The sequence below is a fragment of the Rhagoletis pomonella genome, unplaced genomic scaffold (genome assembly GCF_013731165.1).
Source record: "Rhagoletis pomonella isolate Grant_MI unplaced genomic scaffold, Rhpom_1.0 Rhpom_scaffold_00012, whole genome shotgun sequence".
Lineage (NCBI taxonomy): Eukaryota > Metazoa > Arthropoda > Insecta > Diptera > Tephritidae > Rhagoletis > Rhagoletis pomonella.
In genome coordinates this window covers 18,014,020-18,036,526 of record NW_023458566.1, presented here as the reverse complement: position 1 = coordinate 18,036,526, position 22,507 = coordinate 18,014,020, and the positions used below count along the sequence as shown (strand labels likewise).

Below are 22,507 nucleotides of genomic sequence, written 5' to 3'. Positions count from 1 at the left end.
TGTGAATATATAACTTACCATGTGCCGTGAGCCGCGCCGTTTTATCGGACAGTTTATATCCATTTGGATTGATCGACATCTTCTCCTCTGCAAAAAAACAAAAACACATTTTTATGTAGTTACGAGCTTATGTACATATGTACGTAAATGTAGTATGTATGAGTGCATGTGTCACATTTGTACATGTCCGGCAGTAAAATACTACTAATTGATAAAAATAACCGCTTTTTTGCGGAATTTCGATAAATACTTCACTTTTAATTAGCTATGACAAAACCAGTCTCAGGGAATTCTAATTTGAGACCAGCTACAGCAGAATAAATACGTTAACAAATTAACACATACATAGGTAATCTTAAGAAAAGTAAATATATAAACATGCTAATATAATAGATTGGCGCTTACACATATGTATGTATGTTAGTGATTTTTAATGTGCACCTTGATGTTGTCACACAAACCTATTTACAGTTTTGCGTCGATTACGAACGGCGATTGTATTTTTTCTTGTGAAGCTGTTTTTTATAGCAGAAATACACTCGGAAGTTTGCCATTGTCTGCCGAGGGCGACCGCCCTTAGAAAAAACAATTTTTTTTTGCTTTGGTGCTGGGTTGGACCGAGCTTGAACCCAGACCCTGCGGAGTGGAAGCGGGCAGTGCTTACCACTACACCACAGCGACCGCCACTAAACATGTAAACAACTTAAAAAATCTTTGTAATTGCCCTCTTTCGTTAATTAAACTCCATTCAAACTCCAGTTTATACGAAAGTTGGTCGGTTAATCACTAAAAGCCTCTTATTACATTAAAACAACTTGGGCTTGCGTTAAGCTCCCTAAAGAAAAAATCAGACAACGCTTTTCTATGTACGGGTACATATTATGTGTTACCTTATCTATGTGTTTCCATTCACTGGCTACTTTTCGGCACCTTCCCCAGCTACGTATTTATTGGGCTCAAACGAACAAGGTTACCATAAAAAAGAAATGGATTAATAAGAGCTTAAAAAAGCAAATAAACCGCCTTCTCAAAGGTCCCATCGCTTGTCAATGACCCCTCTCTAATGGTATAAAGCTGCCGATTTCTATTTACGCATTCGGAGAACCGGAAGAATCGGACCACTAAAGCATATAGCATGATAAAAACATAGCAAGGTATAACAATTTGTCGGCCACGATTTTTTATGAAGTTTGCCAACATTTAAAATCATATAAAAGTGAAAATAAAAAATTGAAATTGTTCGAAATTGTTGTTGCTTGAGATTGAAAATGAAAATGTGTGTGTGAGTTTGTGAGTAAATTTAAAAATTAAATTGTTTGGAAACGTCAAGAATCTTAAAAGTGACTCTCAGCGGTTCTACCTTACTATATTTTTATCATGGCATATAGCTCCCATACAACTGATTGTTCAGATATATGATTTTTCGTTATAACTCCTCCATTTAAGTAGCTAGGGACATCAAATTTTGCAGTGTTGTAACTCATTATCAAAAGATTACTTACAGTGAACATTACAAAGATCGGGTCACTATAACATATATCTCCCATACAACTGGTTGTTCAGATATGGGATTTTACTGTAAAACCCCTTTATTTGGACTGCTAAAACCGACAAATTTTGTAAGCTATTTTATAAATAATAATACATAGTATACGGAGAAAATCGTCAAAATGGATGCTGTATAAGCTTTATCTCTTATACCACAGATTGTTCAGATACCAGTTTTTGTGATATATGTATCTCCTTTATGTAGGAAGCTAAACACATTAAATTGTATTACCGGTTTATATACCGATCACACAGCAGTGAAAATCACTTAGATTGGTAAGGTATATCTTCCATACCTCTGATTGCTTAGGTTTGCTTTTTAATGTATCTATCTCCTCTATCTATATATCAGAGCTGTGTAATGATTAAATCAATTGAGTGTGCATTCTCATTTTTGTCGTTTCAAAAATGTGATTGTTTGATTTAAAAAATTTAACAACCACTCTTGAGATTTGTTACAAATTGTAAACACAAAATATGCAGTGTGTTATGGAATGGTTGACACCCATTCACATAGAGAATTTGAATGCAAAAAAAAACTCAATCATGTTTGATTGTACGTTTATGTGAATGCAATCTGTCATTATCATTCAGTACTAAATAATACTATTTGTTGTATCAGGGTTGAAATTTTTAAACTCAAAATGTGAGAACAGAAGGTTGCCATCTCCCTTAAAATAAGTAAACAAATAAATATCTGGTGCTAAAATATTTTTCTAAGTGTTTGGCCGAGCTTCTGCTCAAACTTGAGGTATGAGTTCTGTTGTTGTGGCACAAATGGAGACACCTATGTACATACATATTTAAGGCTCACTCCGAACAACAAATGATTTTATAAGAAGAGTTTTCAAGGCAGAAATATACTCGAAGGTTTGCCATTGCGTGCCGAAGGACGACTGCTATTTTGGGTTATGATCTGACCAGGTATTTAACCATGGTCCTATGGAGTGGAAGTACGCAAATGTATTCAGTCTGCTACGGCGGCCGCCGTCAGTTCATGCTATACATATCGTCGTTTAAAGTACTAAACCGCATATCAAGAAAATGCAAAACCGCGCATGTGAGGTTGCATAAATTATCTTCTAAAGAGTAAAAACACTCATATTTCAAAATGGTTCTCTTTTTTATAAAGCAATCGTATTTCTGGCTAGTATATTTCAGGACGAATGGATAAGGATTGAGCCAAGAGCTTGTGTGAGCAAATCCAATTTTTGACAGCAAATGTCAGTTACGCGGTTTTGCAGAATGCGATTTTGTACTTTAAACGACGATATGTATGTACACATATTAGATTATTTGTTCTCAAAATACATGAAAACTATAGTATGCTTGCAAACAATTAATAACATTTTGTGAGAAATAGTTTTACAAATGTATTTGCACTTCAAATTTGTGTTTTAATAAAGTATTAATTAAATAAATTATTATTGTAAATTATTATTTTAATAAATAGATATAAAAATATTTATACTTGGCAACTTTTGGACTTTTCTTCATTTGTAACAAATGACAGATGTAAATAGAATAAAAAAAATAATTGTAACTTTACAAATTTAAGGCAAACGGGCGTTCAAGGCGAATTTATATAAGGTGGTGTTACTAGCTCAGCTGATGTTGTGTATGTATTTCGCCGCACGGCATGGCCGCACGGCTTCTGATATCCAATTGAAAAATTTTGTTTGAATTTCAAACACACACTCTTACAGATTTTGACAGTTTATGCTATTGTGAAGTGCAGTGTTCAATTGTGATCGAAATTGCAGGCAAAATTTGTGCGTGTGTAATTAATGTTTTACTTATTTGAAGAAATGTTGCCCCTTGTCTTTAAAAATAAGCAAACCAAGACCCCCGCTTCCCACTGAACAGTCCCTTAACTAACATGTGCTTGTATTTGTGCACGCGCGGCCAGTTAAACAGGCATGTCTGAATCGATTTACTTCATCGTTCTTAGCAATTTGATGTGCAATTTTTATTGTTATGTGTTGCAAACAGACATTTTAGGAACTAAATAGGTTCTAAAATCTCTGTACACAAGCGCACTAATTTTTAACAGTTTCCAGTTTATGTAATATTTATTAATCAAAACAGCTTTTATTTATTTTATGTATTTATTATGTGATTTCTGAAAGCGTCGAATACAAAAAAGGGCTGTGACTGGGTTTATGTAATTTGAAATTGTATTGATGATTACTAATAATAATAGAAAAACGCTTACATATCGATGGTCCTCTGCAATAACGACACAACTCAAAATTTCATATATTTCTGTAGAGCCAATTAAAGATTTTTTGTTGCGTAATTTAGCAATAATATGTCTTGGAACATAATTATTCCGGATTATTTGCAGTCATCCTGTAAGCTTTCAAATTATGTCTTTTTCTAAACCGGAAATTTTGAATTGTGCCGTTATTGCAGAGGACCATCGACATATGTTAGTGTTTGGCCGAGCTACTCCTCCGATTGTGGCATGCAAATTTGGTGCAAATCGGATCTCAATTGTGTGACCACCTAAAATATTTTTCTTTATCCCAATCACGAAAATTAATTTGTTGAAAATTTTCAATAGAACAATGTTTTGACTACAAAAAAATGTATCACATTTTTTTTGTAGCAATAGCCCAATATAAAAATGTACAAATGTGAACAAATGTACCAATCCGAGTGACACTGCCTTAAAATTTTATGCAATAAAAAAAAAAAAATTCAACAGATTTTATGCAGTTTTGTAGCCCATTAAATTCTAGTAGCATAAAGTACAAGTTTCAAATGGCTAAATATTTTAGAATTTTTAAAAAAGTTCGAAATTCGTACGAAAGTTTGTTGAATATTTTTTTTTTTTAATATTGCACTTGCAAACAGCGTTATGTGATTTTATAATTGTAAGCCATAAATTAAAAAAAAAACGTCTACAACAACAAGTAACCTCCAAATTGTATATTTCTTTTTATTATCCGAAAATTTGGATAAATAAGAGCCTAATAACATTAAAAATCAAAATCGCAGTGTGGTAGTTTTTGCAAATTTTATATAAACACATTTAATATAGCGAGTTTTGAAACAGTAAGTTTTATATAGCCAGCTTTTTTAAGCTTTTCGCGTTCACTCTTCCATGACGATTGGACTGCTTATTTTTTACGAGTGCATCCGAAGATGGAGACTTTTGAAAGTGTATATATACTTACAGTTAGTATTATAGCGACTTTTGCAAAAGTAGTTAATATTTGATGCTATTTTTCAGAAAATAGAAAGATTTTACACTGTATTGTTAGTGGACATGAAACTACTCTAAATACTGGTACGTTACTTACCAAAAACTAAAAATCTAAAAAAATTTACATAGCGTCTTTGCAAGTGGACTACTCAAATTTGGAATTGACTTGGATTTACACGGGTTTTGTTAAAGAATGCACTTTATTTTTATAAAAAAAATAACAAAAGTTCAACATAAATAATACGTTAAAATTAGGCAAAAAGTGGTTCGGCTATAATTTTTTGACCACTGTATGTATTTTTTTATATCTTTAATTGGACCTTCACATAACAAAATTAAAAAATATATGCCTTTTTTTTTGCCTTTTTTAAAGCTCATCAGCACTTGCTGGTATTTTAAGAACTAAAAATTAAAAAAACAAAAATTCTTCAGGGCGTACTAAAATTGAGGTAACAAATCAAATACTCAAAAATATTAACTAAGCAATTTACGAAAAATAACAAAACTGAATTTCATTAAAACAAAATGTCATTTATATGTTCAGTTGAGTATAATTTGAATGGTTTATGTTGTTTGGTTTAATGTAATGCATCGTTTTTTTATTTCTAATGTTTAATAAAATGAAAAAAAAACCTTAATATTTTAAAAACTCGTTTCTTTTTTGATGGTTAGAAAGCACAAATTTTTTCCGGAAATTTACAGTTTTTATAAAAAAAAATATCTGGCAACATTTCTTGTGATATACTTTTATTGTTATTTTCGGATATTTACACATCCGCCATAAATATTTTTGTATCGCAGAAATAAATTACACGACATTTACGAAGTCAAAAATTCCGCAAAAACTTCATGGTAAGTATTTTTTTAATGTCGACAAAGTAGTTTACTTGCAGGAAACCAAATTATTTAAATAAAAATATGCCTTAGTATTTCCGCTTCGTGTGAAAACCAGAAAGCTCCGCAATGTATCGATATTTTTTTAGAGCTTTAAAAGGTAATCATTACAATCAAAATTGACTTAACTAAATTTTTGGAACATTTTTTAGCCAACAAGTCGATTTAACTCGACTTTGGTATCATATACACAGAGCTGGGTCGTAATGATTCCTTTAGGAATTAAATTACTCCCAATTACAGATTACAAGGAATTGTAATTAGGAATCAATTCCTTCAGTCCACAGCAAAGGAATCGATTACTTTTTCAATTCCTTGAAGTAATTTCAAATGTAATTGGGTTTTTCTTTAATTCCATTACAAGGAATTTCATATTGTAATTGGAATAAATTACGTGCTAGTAATGTAATTTTTTTTTCCAATTCCTTTGAAAGGAATTGAAAATGTAATTGATTTTTTTTCAATTCCATTACCTGGAATTGCAAGAGTACTTTAGTTTTTCCAATTACTCAAAGGAATTGTAAAAGTAATCGAGAAACTGAAAGTTCATTCACGAATATACAATGTGGAATTTTTGTTGTGGTCAAAGATTAAAATCGAAAGCACACATTGGACATCTTCTATGTATATCTATATATATATATATAAATGTTGTGTTCGTATGTCACGGTCATCAAAACCCGAGAACGGCTGAACCGATTTGAATAATATTTTTTTTATTATTCGGTATAATACCAGAACCAATGATATCGCAAAAATTTGGTGGGTTGCCACCTATTTTAAAATTTAATTAATTTAAAATCAATGAATTATTACAATATGGGTATTAAGTTAAAGAGGTTTAAGAAAGATAACTGCTGGAAGTATTTTTGACGAGGGTGGCCTCCTATTTGAAAATTTAAACTCAGTCAAATGGTTAAAAAAATTAAATATTGCCATGTGGGTGTCAAACTAAAGAGTTTTAAGAAGGCTTACTGCCGAAAATATGTTTGAGGAGGGTTGGCATCTGTTTGAAAATTTAACTAAATTACATTGATAAAATAAATAAAATATTACAATATGGGTATCAAATTAAAAAGGTTTGAGAAAGATAACTGTTGGAAATATTTTTGAGGGGGCTGCCACCTATTTGGAGATTGTAACTCAGTTAAATTGATAAAGTAAATGCAATGTTGACATGTGGGTGTCAAACTAAAGAGTTTTAAAAAGGCTTACAGTCTACCATGAACACTTCCAGAAATATGCAATATGAAAAGTTCGGTTTATATGGGAGGTGCCACACGCCATTCTCCAACCATGCAAATTTTTCTCCATGAGTATGGAATTGGTCTTATATATGTATATAGATATCACCATACCCAGTTCTAGTCCTCTACCACAAATATATGGAGTTTGAAAAATTCGGTTTGTATGGGAGGTGCCACGCCCCCTTTCTATATCGAAACTTTTTTTAGCTATAACCATCCTTGGAAAGCCTGCAGTAGATTCCGAAATTTCAAAAAAATCGGTACGGACTTTCTCGAGCTTTGCGAACAGAAAAAAACGCCTTTCAAAATATATATTAGTACAGACTAGCCAAACTCTGCTTGTTTTGCGGGTTAAAACACTACTACCGATGAAAATCGATGGATAAATAAACAAGTTTGCAAGGGTTAAGTGAAAGTGCAATAATTTTTTTGTATGAAATACTAGCAGGAAATTTAACAAAGCTATTGCAATTCAACAGTAAAAAATTTTTTTTTTATAAATTTTTCGATTACTTTTTAAATTACTTCGAGGAATGGAATTGGAAAAAAATCAATTACATTTTCAATTCCTTTCAAAGGAATTAGAAAAAAAATTACATTTTCAAATCCTTTCAAAGGAATTGAAATAAAAGAAATTACATTACTAGCACGTAATTTATTCCAATTACAATATGAAATTCCTTGTAATGGAATTAAAGAAAAAACAATTCCATTTGAAATTACTTCAAGGAATTGAAAAAGTAATCGATTCCTTTGCAGTGAACTAAAGGAATTGAATCCTAATTACAATTACTGAGGAATGTAATTGTAATTGTAATGTAATTGCATTTACCCAGCTCTGCATATACATATGTATCACCCTCAAGTTCTGAAAAATTTCGAATGGAGAAAAATTCAAACCATGGAAAATGTTACTCATACGCCATGAGGAACATGTCAGAGTACAACCATGGTAAGTGTATCGGCGTTTATTGTGTCATTTCAAAACTTGAGATTTTCTCTACAGTGTAATTGAAAAAATGAATACAAATTTTAAGCCAAATTACAGCGCCAAATAAGAAGAAGAAGAAATTTTAAGAAAAGTGGAGGTCTCAAGCCTCCGTACAGTTTACAATTTCAGAGTTTGGAGTTCTTTATGGGTTGTGGAAAGACAAAATCGATGCAAGTGGCTCGGATAATCGAGTAGCGAAGGACAACTGAAGGACAAATTTGAAATGCGCATTTGGTGAAGACACGCAAAAATCCACTTCCGTGCAACTAGGAGAGAAGGAGATGGGTAGAGTGCTGTAAAAACTTGAACTTTACGTAATGGCAGCTGAAAAGTTTGTTATATCGGAAAAAGGGGGGGGGGGGGGGGGGGGGAAAAAACCGGGGTATGTGTATGTACATATGTAGATGTGTATGTATGCGTGCATGTTGAAAGTGTTTAATGAAATGTCGCTTTGCAACTGCGCGCTGCAAGTTGCGCCAAGCCTCTGCCAGAAGGAACTTCGAAATTTTCAAGGCAGTGCCACAGTGAGGACAAGCTTTAGACGATTATGTAATCAATAATTTTCTGAATAAGGGAAATTAGAATTCACACTTTTCCCACTTAATTTATGGAACTAAAAAAAATTAGCAATATAAATTTATGCGTGTGTATGTACATATGTCGGTATGTATGTATTGGTGCAGCCTGCTTACCAATAATCTTGCGGAGGTCTTCGATGTATTGCCTTAGGAAAATCACTTTGACTGTTTTTTTTTTTTTTTGGTTTACTATATATGATTTTTATGAAGAAAGTGACTGACTGGTGACTGTTGCGAAGTGTCTGCGAGATGCGGTAGTATTGGTGATGTCTTAACTACTTCAAATTGCTGATGGTAGAGCGTGGAGCGTGGGCTTAAATTACGTAAATATACAGCAACAACTACAGGGATACACTTCCTTTTGTGATTATTTGCTAATTTTTTATATTTTTAATTTTTTTTTGCTGTTTGCGTTTTCTACATTTATCTTACAACGTTTTCGAAATGGATACTTCAGCTACAATGTTTTCAAGCACAAGCACGTTTTGAACCGTTTTCCACGAATTTCAATTTTTCACACAAACTAATTCTACCGAATTTTCAAAAACACACTTAGTCCTTTCTAGCTCAGCTCAGGATTTGTCTGATTTGTTCTGATATCAACTCAACCAGTAAAAGCTACGTTTAGCCAGGACGGACAGAACGCGAATACAGCTTCACTGTCTGACGATCGGCGGCGCTATGTGCCAGAGCATCTGTTCGAGTTGCCTAAGAAGCCGATTTTTCAAAATGGCTGCTAGGGCACTTTGCCTTGCCTTGCCTTGAGTGTGTATGCGTATGCGTGTTTAAGCTTCGTGGCGACATCGTCGACCAAACGAATGCAATGTGATTATTGATTTCATTTTTTTTTCAAAGACAAAAGCAAAGTCACCCACAAAGCCGCCCACAAGCATCGTCGGTTTGCGTTGCGCGTATGGTGGAGCTCCCTCCCGCTCTTACTCTGCGATTTTCAGCAATTTGGGGAGCATCAAAGCTCCCCATGAATTTTCGTGAATGACGTCATAGTTGCCATATTTTCTATGTAGGCGGAGCTAAAATGCTGAGACGTGTTCGAGCGTTAGCTAAAATGGTGGCGCTTAGAGACAGCTGGTGTGGTGGATGGCTCTGGTGCTGAACACGCCTTCTTGATGTCTCTGCTTTGCTTGTTGCAATGGCTACTTTTTTGCTGGCATTGCATAACTAATGGCCTTAAAGAAGCAAATAAAAAGTGGCTTTAAAGTAAGAATTTAAAATTTTAAATTGCAAAAGTTTCTGAATCCGATTAGTGTCATTTTAAAGAAGATGTTCAAAAGCAAATGCAACGAATAAATCAGCGACAGAATTGATATTTCTTACGAAGGCATTGAGGAAAGCTTATTTGAATAGTACATTGCATGTATTTCGAAGGTACTACTTTTTCTTTGACCTCAATCAAGACTTATGCAATTTACTCAGAGAACAAGGAAATATCAAATTTTTTAACCGCCTACAAAACAAGGAGGAAGATTATCAATTCATGGGAATATTTCTTTTTTTATTTACTGAATGTCACCGCATAACTTTGGAACAACTGAACCGTGATCGATAATTATTTTTTATCGGAAAGGTGGTATGTACCTCAAGGGTGGTCAGATACTACTTTGGTTAAGTTGTATTTTTTGTTTAAAAAATACTTGGTTTTTTGTCTTAAGCTGCTACAAAAATATATTGGTCATAGTCACAGTCGGAAGATAAAACTCCTTCTTGTTAAAATGCAGTTTTAAGTTTAAAATAAATTTTTAAGTTTTGTCAATCATAGACATCGTAGAAACAGCTTTTTGTTAAGATATGAGAGAGAACAGAAGTCATCCATATGAAGAGAAAAAATTTACTCGGCATTATAAAGAAATATAGTACTTTAATGAGTTCACCCTGTTTCCGCGACAGTATTGCGAATTTAGCAAGCCGTACCGTTTTTTGCACTTTTAATTATCATTTTGCTTTTTTTTATGTAAATATAGTTGTTGTGACCTTTTTAATTAAAATTATAAATTTAGATTAACTTGAAAAAATTATGTGGAATACCATAAACAAAAAAAAGGAAAATAAAATAAAATAATATTTATAACTATAACAAAAATAAAATAATATTTTTAAGAATCATATAGCATTTTAAAATCACGTTCTCCTAATTTTCAAAATAAAACTCTGTTTTTATGTTTTTGTGTGCATTTTAAGTTGACTATGACAGAGTTAAAAGGGCGATTATCTTTAATCCTTAAAAATATTATAAATCCGAAAGTTGGTTTGTTTATTTGCTACACTTTAACGCTTTAACTACTCAACCGATCATCATGAAATTTTTTACACTGATGTCGTTTAGCCCAACTTAAAACACTTAAACTGCTTTCGAGAAATTGGCTGTTAATTTCGATTGTACAAGGGGGCGTGGCACCTCCCATACATACGGAATTTTTCATACTGCATATCACTAGAAATACATATTTGTGATAGAGTACTGGAACTTGGTATGGAGATATTTAAAATCAATTCCACACTCATGGATGAGGGCTGCCACCAAATCCATTTGAAATGGATACCAAGAGGCTTAAAAAATTATAGTTTGAAAATATTTTGAAAAGGCTTGCCACCTGTTTGATAATTTAAATTTAAATTAATTATGCGCAAGTTATCTGAAAAATTAAAATATGGGTGCCAAGGGAAGGATTGTTAAGAAACCTCCATTGAACATTTAAATTATTATTGAGGAGATTAACAATTAAATTCAATCAATTTAAATGAATTTTTGCAATATGGGGCTCAACCGAACTATTTTTGAAAAGGGTTTTACATAAGGGGCTGTTGCCACCTGTTTGAAAAATCAAATTCTAATTGAATTAAAGGAATTAGATAATTGGAATATGTATCGCAATATGGGTGTAAGACCACAGGGGTTTAATAAAGTTTTAGTAGGAAAATATTTTGGAGAGGGTTGCCACCTGTTTTAAAAGTCGAATTTAAATTAATTCTACTCAAATTAAAGTGTCAAACGTAACAGTGCTTAGAAATGTTTAGCTTGAAAATGTAGAATCTTCTGAGGTAAATATTTGAGGAGAGTTACCAGAGCTGGTTTAAAACTAGATTCAAATACAATTATATTATAAGTTAAATGAGTTATTACATCAAAAGTAGGTATTAATTGAAAGTTTTGAAAAGGCTTTATTTCCATTTTATTTCCTCGCTTCAGATTGAGGTTTATATTATTTAAATTTTCCATTCACTCAAAGCCATTATGAATTCACACATCAACAGCATTCATAGCAAGATGGAAAACACCAATGGCAAATCAAAAAAAAAAGGTTTAACTCGGAATGAGTATTGAAATGGCTGCAATCTTTTATGTGTGTGCATTCTTTAATTCAGTACCAATCATTAGTTCAAAGATACGCTGGTAAACAACTTTTTGATAAAAAGGCAGATTTTAGACAATTGCTCAATTGTAAAAATTCGAAGCGGTGTTACCCAATTTAAGTTTTTTTGGTAGAGGGGATTTTATATCATAAATTTGGGATTATATATAAAACAGTTGTATTAACATTTAGCCAAGCCATTTTGCTTGGTAAAATTTCGATTCTAAGAATAAAATGTTTTTAAACAAACGAAAAATTAATAATAAAATTTGAAGAATTTTAGATGCTGCGTATGGTAGCATGAAATTTTACAAAATGCTTAATTGGCAGGTGGTTTTTTATGTCATGGAAACACATAGCAACTGATTTCACACTTACAGTGGGATAAACTTAAAACTTCTAATATAAATTAGTTAAATTTAGTTAAAATTTTTTTTATCAATTTTAAGTTTTCGTTTGGAATAATTTTTATGAACTAATCTATTAAGAGACCTTCTATTAAAATTTTGACATCCTCACTTTTTGGAAAAAGAAGTTCAGGATACAAATTTATATGCAAAAAATAAATTAAACAATAAAAGTCTCCTAATATATATGTGGAACATATAATAGAAAAATTTGTATTTCATTACCCAGACTTTATGAATAGCCTACTCTATAAGTAATAGTAGAAATTCCGAATTAGTAAGTTCAGTCAAGACGTCATTCAAAAGTTTTGAAGAAAATCCCTTTTCTCTTTTGTGCGCACTACCATTCCGCAGGGTGAGCGTTCGAGCCCAGTTCCGGCCAACATAAAAAAATAAAATGTTTTTTGGAATAGAGGTCGGCCCCCGGCAGGAGTCTGCGGAAAACTGTAGGTCCCTCCCCTTTGTGCGACAACATCAAGGCGCATGCCACAATCGGAGGAGTAGCTCGGCCAAACACCAACATATGTCGACGGTCCTCTGCAATAACGGCACAATTCAAAATTTCAAGTTTATAAAAAGACATAATTTGAAAGCTTACAGGATGACTGCAAATAATCCGGAATAATTACGTTCCAAGACATATTATTGCTAAATTACGAAACAAAAAATCTTTAATTGGCTCTACTGAAATATATGAAATTTTGAGTTGTGTCGTTATTGCAGAGGCCCATCGATATGTAGTAATCATCAATACAATTTCAAATTACATAAACCCAGTCACAGCCCTGTTTTGTATTCGACGCTTTCAGAAATCACATAATAAATACGTAAAATAAATAAAAGCTGTTTTGATTAATAAATATTACATAAACTGGAAACTGTTAAAAATAAGTGCGCTTGTGTAGAACCTATTTAGTTCCTAAAATGTCTGTTTGCAACACAAAACAATAAAAATGCACATCAAATTGCTAAGAATGATGAAGTAAATCGATTCAGACATGCCTGTTTAACTGGCCGCGCGTGCACAAAAACAAGCACATGTTAGTTAAGGGGGGGCTGTTCAGTGGGAAGCGGGGGTCTTGGTTTGGCAACATTTCTACAAATAAGTAAAACACACGCACAAGTTTTGCGTTTTTTAAGTTATTTAGTGGTTTAACACTTCTTGGGGGCACTTGGTATTGGAAAAAAAATTTGCGCAATTCGATCCCTAACTACATTTTTTTGTGAAGAACGCCCGTTTGCCTTAAATTTGTAAAATTACAACTATTTTTTTATTTTGTTTACATCTGTCATTTGTTACAAATGAAGAAACGTCCAAGAGTTGCCAAGTATAAACATTTTTGTATCTATTTATTCAAATAATAGTTAACAATAATAATTTATTTAATTAAGACTTTATTAAAAGACAAATTTGAAGTGCAAATACATTTCCGGCACGCAGTGGCAAACCTTCGAGTATATTTCTGCCTTGAAAACTCTTCTTATAAAATTATTTGGTGTTCTGAGTGAGCCTTAAATATGTATGTACATAGGTGTCTCCATTTGTGCCACAACAACAGAAGTCATACCTCAAGTTTGAGCAGAAGCTCGGCCAAACACTTAGAAAAATATTTTAGCACCAAATATTTATTTGTTTACTTATTTTGAGGGAGATGGCAATCTTCTGGTTTCAAATTTTGAGTATAAAAATCTCAACCCTGATACAACAAATAGTATTATTTAGTACTGAATGATAATGACAGATTGCATTCACATAAACGTACAATCAAACATGATTGAGTTTTTTTTTTGCATTCACATTCTCTATGAAAAAGTATCACAAGAGAGACGTTTAAGGAAGTTTTAGTTTGAAAATATTTTAGCGATGGTTAAAAAAAATTGTAAATCTCCTGTTTTTGGCATAGTTTAAGGTATGTTGAGATTTATTGAAATAAATTACCTCTAATGTAGCACGCAGACATTTCATACACTAAGCGGAGCGGGTGATGGCGATCTAGTCATAAAATAGAATTTTAATCGTTAAAACAGTTTTCTAACTTTTCTATGACTACGGGTCATTCTTTTTAATATTACTAAATAGGCCATACATTTTGTCTTGAATACAAAAATCAATGCCAAACCATTTCATTTGCTTAAAAAAAAGTTATTTTAAAATTTTTTTACAATAATATAAACATTATTTAAAATTTCAAAAAATATAAATAACGCTATGCAATTGAAGAAATGACTGTTAATTATAATATATAATATAATAATAATGTGTATTGCGCGTTCCATACCAACAAACTATTTAAAAAACGGGTATTTTTTCAACAACCTTTGCACAGCAAATTTTCGAATACCTGATTTAAATATCCGGATTGTTTTTGTGTACTAATGAATTGTTCTATTATTTATTTTAAAACTCAGTACATTCTGTAATTTTTAGAAAAATCTTACGAAATCGTTCAAACACATTTTACAATATCCGGGTATCCGAATAGCCAAATGAACGGATATTAACCGAATATCCGAATAACTAAAAGGAATGTATCTTAATCCACATACGCGAATAGCTGTACGGATATCCGGCTTTCCGGCTATCCGAATATACGGATAGTCCCAGCCCTAGTTTACATACCTCTGACGTAGCTTTTTATCTATTAAATGGTGAATATCGCTATATCTAATAACACCGACACCATTTATCAGTGCCAACCACCCTTCACGACACAATGATGGTTGGCCTCAACTGGCAAAAATATCACGGTTATCTTCAAACATGCAATATTACTTAATATTAATTCCAAAACAAATGTTGTCTTTGATTTTCTATTGCTACCATCAAATGTGGTCAATTGCAATTTCACTTTTCCGGATGTGGTGGTGTTTAAATATTGGCACTCATACGATATATATAGTATTGTACGATATATGGTACGATATATAGTATAGTATTATATACAAATATAAGGAGTATTCGGCTAAACCGAGCTATTCTAAAAAAACTCCAAAAATTGCTATACAAATGGCTCAAAAAATGACTGGATGAATCTCAACTACATTTTAACACCGTATTCCACAGCCATTTTAAGTAGCAGGAAATTAAAAAAAAAGTCTAGTATTTTTGTTCGATTTCGCTCGTATTTAGAACATTTGTTAGGTATGTAAGTTAGAAGAGTCACTTTAACAAAAAAAAAAAAATAATTCATTCGTTAGATGGCACGGGGACTCGAAATTTTTAAGATTTATGATTCACGAATCATTTTTTAGTAATTTCTTGTTACGTCACTTGATTTCAGCCATTTTTTCGCAGTAGTTTGAATTTTTTTAGGGACCGTGAACGCGTCTCGGTTTAACACACCCCTGCCATCTTCGGCTGCTGTAGAAAGGCTTTTTTCATTTGCTTTATTGCTGAATACCCCACGCGGTGGAACGCTTTCGGACAACAATTTCGAAAAAATGCTGTTAGGGATGTCGGAAAAACATCGATGCATCGAAAATATCGATGTTTTGCTGCGATGCATGGAAAATTTTCTACTCGATGTATAAATAGTCGATGTATCGATGCGTCGATGGTTTTTTTTTTTTAAACTGACATCGCTATTACTTTGAACCGTCATCCCAGTTTTTCAATGGTACAAAAAATAGTGGTGACTTTGACCAAAAAATTTAAATAGCTTCAAAAAGTTCCATCATAAATATTATTAGCTCAGTTGCAGTATTTCTTTAAAATTTTCTAAAATTTTTGCTAATAACATATGTACTTCCGTTGAGTTGAATCTCCCGGAATTTGTTTCTCCCGAGAAAGAAATCCTCCAATAATTAACTTCCTGGGAGTAGCATTTTCCCCGAAAATTTGGGAGGAGAAAATTCGAACTTCGAAAGAGCTGATTGACACTTTTTTGACAGCTCAACTCCGCCATTTAAAATAAAAAAAATCCTCCGGGAATTTTTATTAATGATAGGAGGAAAGAGAAAAACCACTGGGAGTTTCTGTGCAGAATCGGCCTGAATATCTCTAATAATGTACTTCAACCTGTGGATGATGAGATTAAAGACCTTGGAGTGACTTTTGACTCACATTTCTCTTTCTCGATTTTAGGTTTTGCTAGACGAAATAGTGCTAACTTTTCAGATCCTTACACAATTAAATTATTGTTTACTGCTTTTCTTCGGTCCAGGTTGGAATATGCTTCATTCATTTGGAGACCTTAAATATCACCAATTTGCTATCACAAGAATTGAACATAATGAATTACCCTTTTTATCTTAAGACATTTAAAACCAATAACGAATCCAAGGCACCAATTGCACGGGCGCTTCGCGAATTTAATGAGATCTCGAATTCCATTTCGTTTGACCAACCAATGGAGCAATTTTTATTTTAGTCATAATTTATCTATGAACTAATTTGAATCGTTTGTATTAGCACTAAGTCAGTAGTCAGTGAGAACTCTTGTGTGTTCTTTGACTAAATAAATAAATAAATAAAGTAAACAATTTCTCAAAGTATACATATGTATGTACATATATACTACATCTGCAAGATTTTGAGCACAACAGTTGACAGTGTTACCAAAACAAAAACCAAAAAACCAAAAAACCAATTGGACCACTGACGGAGGTGGAGGTGAAAGTGGCGTGACAAAAATTAGACAAGTGTGCAAAAATGGACTGATAAAAGCCTTTTACCTGATAACGGTACGCCACGCAAATATTTGCTGCGCAGGCAGAGTGCTTTTGCATTTGTACTTATGCACATATCGCACAGCGTCTTCAAAAGAGTCACAACTCAAAATTTAGCATTTTTGAAATTATGCGCTAAAAGTGTACACAGAGCTTTTATTCACCTTTCAGAAAAAGCTGGAGCAAATTTTTATTATAATTTGTTAAAAAAAAAAAAAACCTAAGTTAAAGTCGCCTTTGCTCATATGATTCGCATTTGCTAAGTAATAGTTTTTCGCATTTTCTGACAAACGTATTATTTTGAGTTGTGACTCTTTTTCGAGATGGTGTGCGATATGTATGTACGTCGGTCGCTGTGGCTGAGTGGTTACAGGTGTTTACTACCATTTCATAGGATCTGAGTTCGATCCCTAGTCTGAGCAACATCTAAACTGACTAGCAGGCAATTGCAAACTTCCGAGTGTATTTCTGTCTTAAAAAACGCAGGTGGCGTAACACTGTAGGTCCCCACACATTTGCGTTATAACATTAGGACGCACACATCAAATTAGAAGAGAAGCTCGGCCAAAGGCATAGCAAAAGTGTAAGCGCCAAATTTTTATTATTTCTATTACATACAAACATATTTATGTATATATGTACAAACATACATACATACTCTGTATAAATGTAATTATTGTTATTGACAATAAATTTGGAGAGTTGCGCACCTTTCATGAATGGATGTAAGATAATTGAATTGAAAAAAAAATTAACAGCAGCGAATAAATATGCATCCAATTGCTACTTAAACAAAATAGTATATATATTAGTATAGTTAAAAAAAGTTTACGTACTTAAACTAAAATATTTGCTAATTCCGCTTTTATTAACAAAATTGCAATTAAATAATTCCAGAATATTATTAGTTTTGGCCTCTGTTTTTTTTTTTTCTCTCCGACTGATAAAATTTTCTGGCACGCGAGGGCGCATTGATATGGGTATTTAAATATCCAACGACACAGCAATCTTGATCAGTTGGAAGTGAAAATTATTGCGAAGCGCATCAATCGCTGTTGAAATATCTAATTAATATATTTAAAGACAGTCTTTCAGTAAGTATAAGTGCAAGCTTAAATACGCTTTGTTGGCTTAAAAATGGTCTAAGCAGGCAGTGTCAATAGAAAAAATACTACGATAAAGCAACCAACTTTTGGACTTTTTTCATTTGTAAAAATTTAATTTTTTAGTGTGAAGATTTTGTATATATTTTGTAAAAAATACATACTAGTCATTAGCGGGAAGAAAGTAGTAACTCATGAAAACAAAATACGGGGAAATGTTTTCAGTTAGTATTTCCGCATTGAACAAAAATCGCTAAACGCTAAACCAATATAACAAATATAATCTTAAAATTGCATCCGCAGTATAAGGCTGTCATTGAATTTCATTTGATTCCTAACTTTATCAAATAGAGATATGGCTGATAACCATAGTGACGTTCTTACAGCACACGCGCAATCCGAATTACTCCGACTAAATGTTGAACCGATGGAGCTAAAGGTTTATAAAATTCATTTACAAAGCGTACAGTTGTCTGTGCGTAGCTGTGATAACCATTTTTCAAAATTTTATAAAAATTAGTTATAACCGTAATACTCCAAAAAAAAATGTTTGAGCAGTTTACCAAGTTCCTGCACTTAATGTAGAGCAGATCTACTTCAAAAAAAATCCGCTGTACCAACTTACCATGGACCAAGAGTACACTCAGGCAACCTAGATCTCGTATTTTTAATCACACCGGCCCACATTGGTGGAAAATCAAAAAAAAGAAAAAAGCTGGCCAAAAGTCTAAAAATGATATGTATTTTAATTTCTGCAGTCCCTTGATTTGTCAGAGTGATCTCAAAACATAACCGTTATTTTACAGATCTAGGCAAACGCTACTCATTTTCACGTTCCTCATACGCCCCGGTAATCAGAAAATACTTGTGCTTATCAGTGGGGAAACTATAAGACTAAATAGTAGTTTAAATTAGTCGATTTGATGAAACAAAATGGATTCTTTCATTGAACGTACATAAATATGAAGTTTTTAGTTGCGTTCGGGCGAACATTCTATTTTAGTGAACTAATTTCATACATCATTTTACAATTACATAGAAAATTATGAAAATAAAAAATTGCATATAAAATGACGTCCAAGAAATGTAAACGCAATTTTCTGCTATCCAAAATTCTCAAATAAATCTGTGGCACTCAAGAGAAAAATGCTCGTATCAAGGCTTATGAAACAGGTAGTTGTAGCATTAGAGCCAAAACTTCATTTACGTGTATTTTGTTGTTGCTTCTGGTCTCTAAAGTGCCAAAAAAATGTTCTGCGTTTTTTAATATCCTTTACAAGGCAAAAAAAAAACAGCGTTTGAGCTGATGAGTCAAGCGAACAAACCGAAACCTGGTTTTCTTTCGCTTCTTTTTATGAAGAAAGGTTTTGGCACATACACTTTCACAATTCAGAATTTTTGTGGGAAAAATTTACATTTGACATTTCAGAGACCAAATAATTAAAAAAAAAAAAAAATCAGGTGCTCTACTGCTACTACCTTTCAAATATGCCTTAGCTCGTATATTTATTTTCTCAAGAAAATTTACATCGATAATTTTTCAAGCAAAAAAAAAATAAAAATATGTAAAGTACAGTCAATCTGGCTCTATAAGTATGTGCATAGGTGTACCTGGAAAAAATTCCACACAGGATTAAAATGGTACCATGCGGTTTAGAAAACAATTTTAATAAAAATAACAAAATGTTGTATATCTCATGTTTGACGGGAAATATTTTTAGTTACCCTGTAGTCAAATGAACTAGTCGCAAACTACCTCACAATTTGTATGAACCGCATGCCCAACTAGTCAGCCAACTATCTTTTTTTTCCATGCGATGGCAATTGTCAGATTTCGGTCAGAAAAATACCAGTCACATACTAGTTTAAAATATACAGAAAATGACTAGTCCAATTATGCACCAAAACCACTACTTTGGGAGTCAAGAAATAAAATGACTTTATGAATATACAATAAAAAACTTTTGATTAAGTACACTTTAATGTATTACACATTTTTATTTAGCAGCCTTAGATTTGCCAATAATTAGTGTTAAATGTTTTGAGTATAAATTAAATGCAAAAATAAATACATAAATATTCTAAACTTTCGAACATAAATTTAAATGATTTTTCCATTAAATGTTATTAAAGGTAAAAAGTTTCAGGTACAACAAATATCTAAATTTTTATCTTTTTTAATAATATTGAATATGCAAAAGTAAACATTTTAGTTAAAAATAAAATTAATATTTAGTTCATTTTTGAGTGAACTAAAATAAAAAATAAAAGTTTTCATTAAAATAAATCAAATTCACTAACTTTTGACATTTCAGTATATTCTTTTTAATAATTTATAAAAGTAAAAATTAATGTTTAAAATTTGAGATTTGTATAAGAATAAAATAAATAAATAATTCAAGCAGCTATTAAATATTCTTAATTTTTGTCTACAGTTTGGCTTGTTGATTGGTAAAATTGGTAGAAATTAATCAAATAATTATATTTATCGCGTAATTAAAAAAAGTCAAAAATAATTGAAAATGATCAAAAATAACAAAATAATGACGTAATTAAAGTTAATGAATTAATTAAAATTTTTAAAGTAACTAATCAGGTGGTAGTATCGGTATTTAATCATTAAACGGTTATCCAAAAAATCATGCTTTAATTAATAATCATTATGAATATTAATCATTATTTGACAGGTCTGGTATAATTGATTACATAATCGATTCAATGGTTTACAATATACCCAAATAAGAGTTATAATATTTTGTGTACTTTATTGTAATTATTAAACTGGCGAAGTCAAATAAAACAGGGCATGAATAAATCGTTTTGTACTTGGTACAAGTCTGGTCATTTTCGAACTAGTTCGGTTTCTGTTAGGAAATTCTAGTTGTAAACTAGTATTTTTCCCGACTAGTTTGGGATTTCACTGCAGGGTAATGGAACTACTACTACTAGCACTGACGCACAAATGGAAAAATTTGTAAGAAGTGGTCGTAATTTTTTAAAACCTTACCAATAACAGGACTACTTTACGGTGATTTCAAAAATGAAATCGGTTTTCTTGTACCGGATACCAATTTTGAAAAGCACGGGTTTTTAAGACCGGTTACCGATTTCGAAAAAAGAACGGAGTGATCACGCCCATTGCTTTTATTATGGTTATTTCAAAAATGAGTCGCCTTTTTTGTACTGGTTACTAATTTTGAAAAATCCAAAATTCGAGTACCAGTTACCAATTTATTAAAAAGCGGAGTAGTTCCACCCATTTTTTAGTTTAAAAAAGTTATAGTTTGCATAAAGATTTCTCTTCATATCCGCTTAGTAATTATTGAACTATCTATCACAGTTGCCATTTTTTTTTTAAATACTGTAATATGGTAAGTGGGCGTAGTTATGAACCGGTTTCAAAACTTTCAAAACACTTTTCGTAGTAATACCATGAACCATGCGTTTACCAATATTATAAAGAGATTCGTTGAATGATTTTTGAGATTGAAAGGATCGGGTAATAGTGGGAGTGGCGAATAAGCAATTTTTAATGATTTAATATGAATAAACCATAAGAATATTTGTTTAATAAATTGTTAAATTCGTTTTTGCTCTTTACACATTAAAGAACGGGCGAGACCACTCCGTTTTTTACGAAATCGTTAACCTGTACCAAAAATTTGGATTTTTCGAAGTTGGTAACCGGTACAAAAAAACCGACTTCATTTTTAGAATAACCATAATAAATTAAACGGGTGTGATCACTCCGCTTTTCTAAAAATTGGTAACTGGTTCTAAAACCCGGGTTTTTCGAAATTGGTAGCCTTTATAAGAGTTTTGGTATTTACCAGTGGTTAATTGTTATAATATAAGCAAACTTCACAGTTCATAACTAGTTGTACTATATAGCTAAATGGGGTTTTACTCGTATACCTTCAGATATGTATATCTATTTACACACAGCTTGTTTTTTCTGTTAACCTTTACCTCGATCTGGACTCAGGTAGCGCAGGTAAGCTTTATATCCTAGATAAGCGAAAATAGTTGCAAACTTTGGTGTTATTAGTTATATGTCCACCAACTATTTATGTATATATATACAACAACAACAACAACAAATTTGTTTTGGCACTTAAAATTTTTCTTCAGTTTAAAGCAATTATAAGTGCATACATTAGTAACATTTACAACAATAATTATTGCATAATGATGTCAACAGCACTTTCACTTAATAAAACAATACTAAAAACATTTATGTACGCCACACTTTACACCAACAACAACAAAATACATGCACTTAACACTTAAATATAGCAACAATAACAATACAACAAATAACTCGCGAAAATACTTTCGACTGTCAACTTCGCAGTTGCTGCTGCCGCTTTCGAAGCTGCTGGCTTAACGGATGTGGCGAATATGGCGTCAGCAACGACTAGCTCCAGGACTTATGTACCACACTGATGGTGTAGCCACCACACAGCTGCTTACACTGCACGCTGCGCTGCTG

At 32.3% G+C, this 22,507-nt stretch overlaps 1 protein-coding gene across 2 annotated transcripts in view; it reads right to left on the bottom strand.

Moving 5' to 3' along the window:
* Positions 1–22,079, bottom strand: part of LOC118748006 (glutamate decarboxylase) — a 90,266-nt gene extending 68,187 nt beyond the window's left edge. Inside the window, exons 1-2 of one of the 2 annotated variants that reach the window (XM_036482268.1) lie at positions 21,985–22,079; positions 19–87 (exon numbers count right to left, since the gene is read on the bottom strand). In XM_036482268.1, coding sequence (XP_036338161.1) covers positions 19–79 — 61 coding nt within the window. In that variant the 5' untranslated portion in view covers positions 80–87; positions 21,985–22,079. Of the gene's footprint in view, positions 1–18; positions 88–8,583; positions 9,252–21,984 lie in introns of those variants that run through there. The other variant, XM_036482267.1, reaches the window with a different exon arrangement.
* Positions 22,080–22,507: the final 428 nt, after the last annotated feature.